The sequence below is a fragment of the Octodon degus genome, unplaced genomic scaffold (assembly GCF_000260255.1).
Source record: "Octodon degus isolate 3935 unplaced genomic scaffold, OctDeg1.0 scaffold00058, whole genome shotgun sequence".
Taxonomy (NCBI): domain Eukaryota; kingdom Metazoa; phylum Chordata; class Mammalia; order Rodentia; family Octodontidae; genus Octodon; species Octodon degus.
The window spans coordinates 961,013-967,779 of NW_004524634.1; the positions used below are offsets into that span (position 1 = coordinate 961,013).

Sequence of the window (6,767 nt, forward strand, 5' to 3'; positions counted from 1 at the left end):
TATATATATATCCTAGCTGGAATTTTAAAACAGATGTCAGTTATTGAAACTTCCAAGACATTTGTAGAAGAACGAGTAAATCCACCCTGGAGGAATGTTTGTTATATTAAAATACTCTTAGTTTATATGTCTTCAACAGACCTACTTCTTCTATGCTTCACTGTAAATTCAGATGCTCTTAGGTTTTTAAAAGTACTGCTAGGCAGCCTTTTTAGGCTGTAAAATAGTACCATTTCAGTAATCAGTACATCCATTCAGAATTCCAAACTTGATTTACAGTTGCATCTCTTACTCAGCTTTAGCCTGTCACCAGTGCGAGGCTGGCTTTTGGTGACGGGAAAACGGTGGGCTTCTTTTTCCCCTGAAGCGTTCTTCCACACTGCACGCGCCCCCTCCACAGACCTTTTTTGAGGCCGTAGCAGCACGAAGATTACAAGAGTGTGAGGAAAAAATAAATAAGTAAAAATAACACAAAAGCGTGTGAGGGACTTGGTTGCAGAGGAAGTTGTTAAACTGCAGGTGAAGTCGCACACGGGCTCTCTGAGCAGTTAATGATTAAATAAAAACAATTAGTGAAGCGTGTTGTATCTGGCTGTTGGCCTTCTCCTTTCCCCAAGAAAACTGCATATCCTCCACGCATTTCCTTGCACAAACTGCTCTTCTGTTACGGTTTTGGTTTTTTTCCTTACAGTGATACTCTAAATAAAAGCCAGAGTTTCCAGCATTGCTGCTACTCCTGGGAGTGTCCCTAATGCTAAGTGCTCTCAGTTGAGAAGCAACTGGGAGCAAAAAGTGCTCCGGGTCTCTCACTGATTGAACTAAGTCTTTTTTTTGTTTGTTTGGTTTTTTTGTGGCCTGCTGAGGTGATGCCAGAATCAAACCGCAGTCCCTGTGGGCTTGCCTAAGCTTGCCTAAGCAGGCGCTTTAGACTGCTGAGCTATCTCACCAGGCCCCTGAACTAAGTCTTGTGTCCGAGTAATCTTTCACTCTGTATGCCACCAGGGCCTCTCTGCAACAAAGGGGTGCAGGAGCCTTGCTCGTTATTATTCCTGCTGCAGATTAGGCCTCTCTCACTTTGGCAGAGCTTTAAAGCTTGCTTCTTGTGGGCATTCTTAAAAGTTCCCGTCAACCTCATCACCAGGGAACGACTGGCCTGCGGGTCCTTCGGCAAAGGGAATGTGTACTTTAGTTTCTATGAATCTGGCGATGTCTCTAGGTTTTCTGGGCTAAAATCTTTGCCCTTGCACCCCCGCCTCTTGGACAGGACCTGTGATGATCTCGTGCTAGCTAGCTCATGGTGGCCCACACGCTCCATGGCAAATACCTGTATGTTCTCTATGCTGACAAATTCTGTGCAGGCCACAAAAAAACCAAACAAATTCTGCAGCTGACTCCATGCAGCCATTGCTCTCTGCCTCCATCTCAAGCTGCCTCGGGTTCTCTCAACTCAGATTTCTCATAAATGAATCTGACACCAGTTCACGGTAGCCCCCAAAGTTCATGTACCATCAATGGGAAGTGATTGGTATACTGATGCCATCAATCCCGAGAGCAATTCAGCAATAGTTAATCAACTTGACAACTGCCTAGCAAATCCACTTCTGATCTGCTAGCTGGATCTCTTGCACATATTTCTGCTCCATAGGACCATTAAAATAGAAAAACACTCAGGATTAAATTATATGTCATTCATACAAAGAACAGCCCAAATTTAGAGATTTAACCAAAAGTATAAGTTTGAGAGAAGAGAAAGTGCAAAATGCGAGGTATAATTCCATTTAATTATATATTTAAATGTGCAAAAGAAACGACATTGCACGCGGATGTGCATATAAGGGCATGCCTGGTGATGACACATCCCCTCCTCAAGACACTCATCACCACTGGGAAGTAGACAGATGGAGTAGGAGGGTGCGTACCACAGAGGGACGCTTGATATTTTTATTATTCTATTTAAAAAGAACGCATCATCAATCAAACCTCAAGAAAGCTGGGGGCGGGGAGAATGAATCAGAAGGAGTAAAACACTTCAAGCTTCGAAAGGGTTCCCAGGTGTTCGTATTATTCATTTGAAATATCATCAACATTTTATGGAGTCAGGGATTAAAACCAAGCCGAGCCTAGGGCCAGAGGTGCGACCCCAGGAGAGACCTGCTAGGACTTCCTAAAGGCGCTTTAAACCCGAGAGTCCAGGCCCTATTGAGGTCCCATTGATGCTGGGAAGAAATACTAAGGGAGTAGAATGTTCGCCACTAATGCAAGGGATTCATGTTCGTAGCCGATGAACAAGAAACCTGAAGTTCTTGCAAGTCCTCCCTAGACGCGAAGCCGAGCACCAAAGCTGCGGCGCGGGGCCCGCCGCGTGGGAGCGCCTTCAAGGCTGAGCCCGCCGAGCACGCTTTTGCCCCTTGGGCCAGGGCCCTGAGCTCAGAAACCTTTAGCGAACGTATAACCTGGACCTCCAGGTCGCGCCCCACACAAAAAGGTACTTCACCGCTAAACTGAGACCGCTTCCAAGTTTGGCTTGGCCGGGAGACGCGGGCAAGTGCGCAGGGGCCGCCCGCGGACTCACACTCGCCCGCCTCTGCGCAGGCGCAGCCCCGCCCCGCCCCTTCCGGGGGCTCGTCGCGCGCACGCGCCCAGAGGCCCGCACTTTGTGGCGAAAGCGAGGGGGCGTAGCTCTGCGGTTATGCGCGCCGCGCGGCTAGACGCGGCGGGCGGGGCGGAGGATGGACGCCCAAGCATCCGCTGCAAAGGTTGAGGCTGCGCGTGGGAAGCGGAGGAAGGCGGCGTTGTAGGCAGGCACCTGGGCGCAGCGGAGGCCGGAGGCGGCCGGCTATGGCGGGAGACCCGCTCCCCGGGGCTCTCTGAAGTGTGCTCCCTGAAGTTCCGGGGAGCCAGGTCCCATGGGCTCGCTGAGTAGCCGGGTGCTGCGCCACCCCGGGCGAGCCCGACCCCCGCAGGAGCCGGCTCCAGGGGTGGGGGGCCCGGCCCGGAGGCCCGAGGCGGGCGGCGACGCGACCGGCCCCGGCTTCTGTTTCTGCCCGGGCAGCCGCAAACGCAAGCGGAGCAGCGGGGCCTTCTGCTACTGCCACCCCGACTCAGAAACAGAAGAGGAGGAGGAGGAAGGCGACGAGCAGCAGCGGCTGCTCAACACCCCTCGGAGGTGCGTGAGCGGGCGCGCCCGGCGGACCGGCTCCCGCACCTGTTGGCCGGGACGAGCTGGCGCCCGGCCTTCGGGAGCGGACGTGCCCTTGAGCGCGTAGCTCAGGGAGGTGGCCCGGTGCGGGGCAGATCCGGGAGACTCGGTGTTGTGCCCCGAAAACCACAGGCGGCGGCTCCGCGGCGTTGTTGTCCCCAGGTGACACTGAGAAACGCCTAGCTTGAGTCGCGTCGGCCCCTGGGGACGACGGATCGGCCGGCCTTCCTTCGGCAGGGCACACCTCTGCCCTATCAGGTGTGGGTAGCCGCAGAATAAATTGTTTTCCATCGGTTGCCTTAAATAGTGGAGAGGTATGTGTAGTGTGTGAGACGGACTCCTTCGTGGTCTCCCACTCAGTGGAGGGGAAATAATCACCCGTAGTTGTTCCTAACTGTAAAGGTGCTTTAGCATTAATGTGCAGTTGTTCCTAACAGAACCCAGACTCCCAAAGTCTATAGCAGTTGAAGGCGTTGTCTGGATTTGGAGAAGGTTGCAACAACTTGCTTAACCTTTTTTAGGGGGGGAAGGGGTGGAAAAAATAATTGTTTATAAAGTAGAAGGTAATTTACAGTAGAATATATTTGCACATAAAGAATGTGTTTTCTGATTTTTTTTTTCTTTGTATTTAGGAGAAGGGTCTACAGGGTGTTCAGGGTCTCACTAGTAGATCGGATTTGTAGTGATTCGCCTGTTTGCAGCCTCCCAAGAGCTGGGATTACAGGCGCGCACAACCACGCCAAGTCTCAGTTGCAGTCTCAGTGTGCCCCCGGGGCAGGCCAGCACTGCAGGGCCAGGGATCCAATCTCTGACCCCAGCGCCTGCTTGCAGGTGCTTTAATCCGCTGAGCTGTTTGGCCAGCACGGTTGCTCTGTTTTTGGGGGGGGGGGTGTTTTCGTTTTTGGGTTTTTTGTTGTTGTTTTTAAAGGTCATCAGAGCCACAGATTGAATTTTTAAAGCAAAACTTTTAAATTATTGACTCAAAACTTTTTGCTATGCAGTATTGCCTATTAAAATATGAGCTGAGTGTAGTTCAGTAGTAGAGCTAGCACTTAACTATTATTGATAAAACTGTTAATAGTTTGGTTTACAAAAACCTTTCATACCACTTATGCGTGAATATTTGTGTTTATTTGCAAAAATGGATCCCTGCTGTGAATATGCAACATAGTGTTAACAGCTCAGATTGAGGTCTTAGCAGAGTTCTGCACTTGGTGTGCTTCTTTTCCTCATAGGTGACTGGATATGTTAGTGCTCTTACAGAGTTAGCACAAATTTAAGAATGAATACAGTGCCTAGAATGTATGCACTCAGTAAAGATTGTATCTCCCTGAGGAAGTGGCCCTTTTATCATGATAAAGTGTTCTCCTTTATTCCTGGTCGTACCCAGGAATTTGATATTTGATTAATGCACCTTTCCCCATCAATCACACCTATCTGTATCTTTATATTTAAAGTCGATATAATATAGACAGTATGTAGTTGGGTTTTGTATTTTTTTACCCAATGGGACAATGTCTTACCTTTTATTTAGGTATTTAGACCACATATTTCATTTAGTCGCTGAAATATATGCCAGGGCCCATTTGACAGAGGAAACTACACAGTAATTCAATCAGGAAAAATTTAATATAAGCATTATTAATTGGGAATTAATAAATAAGGGCAAAACCCTAAGGTAAAGAGATATCTAAGAAATAAAGGAATAGAAAAAAAAAATACAAGCAATCACCTCATTTAGAGGTTAGGCAAAATATAGAAGGTTCAGATATGGAATTGGGTTCTCCCTTCCCATCCTGAGATTCTCAGATTGTTACAAGAGTTATGGTTTACTGAGTGCATACATTCTAGGCACTGTATTCATTCTCAAATTTGTGTTAACTCTATGAAAAAGTTTCCTAAGTGTTGTAGGTCTCACACTAGCAGCAGGACACTGACCAAGGGATACAAACAAAATTGCTTGAAAGCCATCTGGGCCACATTAGCTGAAGATATTTACTGCCTAGACCAGTGATGGCAAACCTTTTAGAGACAGAGTACCTAGATTACAGCCCAAAATCCAGTTATTTAATCACAAAATGCCAATGCCACAATTAAATCTGAATATTGAGGTTTTAATTTAGGGGGAAAGGGGCTGGTGAGCTGGCTCAGTGGTCTAAAGCACCTACTTAGAACAAGCTTAGCAAAGCACAGGGACCGCGGTTCAATCCCCCAGCACCACATGCCAGCCAGCCCCGCCCCCTGGTGGGCTGAGTTGGCCACACACACACATAAATAAATAAAATTTTTAAAAAATAATAATTTAGGGGGAAAAAAAACCTATGTTAACATCCTTTGTCTTAGAAGAAAAGCACAGTAACAGCTTTTAATGATATAAATAGTTCTTTTTTTCCTTTTTTTTTTTTTTGGTATTAAAACTCAAACTCGGGACCTTGCGCTTGCTAGGCAGGCATTTGTATCACTGAGCTATATTTCCCGCCCACAAACAGCTTTTTTTGAAAGGTAGAGGTTTGAATTTGGTGTGATTTTCCACAGTTAATGTAATTTTTGTTCTTGTATGCATGCTGGTTTTTTTTTTTTTTTTTTTTTTTGCATTTTATGTATTTGGTAAAGGGTGTCGCTAGGCAGCTCGGACCCATAGTGATCTCCTGTTTTCAGCTTCCCCAGCACTGGGATTACAGGTGTGCGCTACCACACCCAGACTCAGTTGCGGGCCCAGCACTCAGCACACAGGACCAGGGAATGAATCTGATCCCTACACTTGCCAAAGCAGGCACTTAGTCCGCTGGGCTATCTCACGGGCCACATGCTGATAATTTGTCAAGCCTTGGCTGGGGCAAGGGAGAACTGTGTGTGTCTGCTGCTGACACACATGCCATAGGTTCACCACTACTGAACTAGACCTTCCCCCCCAAATTTGCCAACCCTGAGATTACACTGGTGAACTGGAACAGAACATTTTTAAGGCAAAACTTTGTTGGAAAACACATCTCAGGATAAAGTATATGTGTACTAATAGGAGAAACCTGGCTTATTTAGCCCTGCATGACTGAGGGGTGTAAGAAAATATAAAGACCTGTGATTTTTATGTGTTGACCCTGATACGCTTCCCGAGATTATCCGTTACGCTTTCTCACCTGGGCATACTACCTCATGAAAAAAGCCTTAGCTTCCAGGCTTGCTTGCCACTTCATACCTTTTGTTAACCGTATGTCTTTTACATTAATAGGACGTGTGAAGCTCATTCTTGCAACCTTACCAGTATTTTGTTCATAAATTGGCTCTAAAAATTGAAATTAGTTAGTATTTATTATTATAACTAAAAAGGCTGTAAAAAAGACTGTTCACTGCGGAGTTAGGAAGTGTCCTTGGATTATAAAGCATACTTAATGGATCCAGTGTTACCATCTCGTCTGTTCAGAGGGAGAAATTAACATCATAATTAGGTGAACACTTTTCTTAAATCCCACCAAGGGCTTCAGGTTGGCTCATTTTCACTTGTATTTTACTTGTATGGTACTTTTTGTGTGTGTGTTGCTTTTTATTGTCTAGAGATTCTTTTTTCTTT

The 6,767-nt window shown here is 46.7% G+C and overlaps 1 protein-coding gene across 1 annotated transcript in view; it reads left to right on the forward strand.

The window, feature by feature from the left end:
* The first annotated feature begins 2,906 nt into the window (after nt 1-2,906).
* Gmcl1 (germ cell-less, spermatogenesis associated 1) overlaps nt 2,907-6,767 on the forward strand; it is a 47,050-nt gene continuing 43,189 nt past the window's right edge. The window contains exon 1 of the mRNA XM_004634044.2: nt 2,907-3,166. Within this exon, the coding sequence (XP_004634101.1) occupies nt 2,907-3,166 (260 nt within the window). The remainder of the gene's footprint in view (nt 3,167-6,767) is intronic.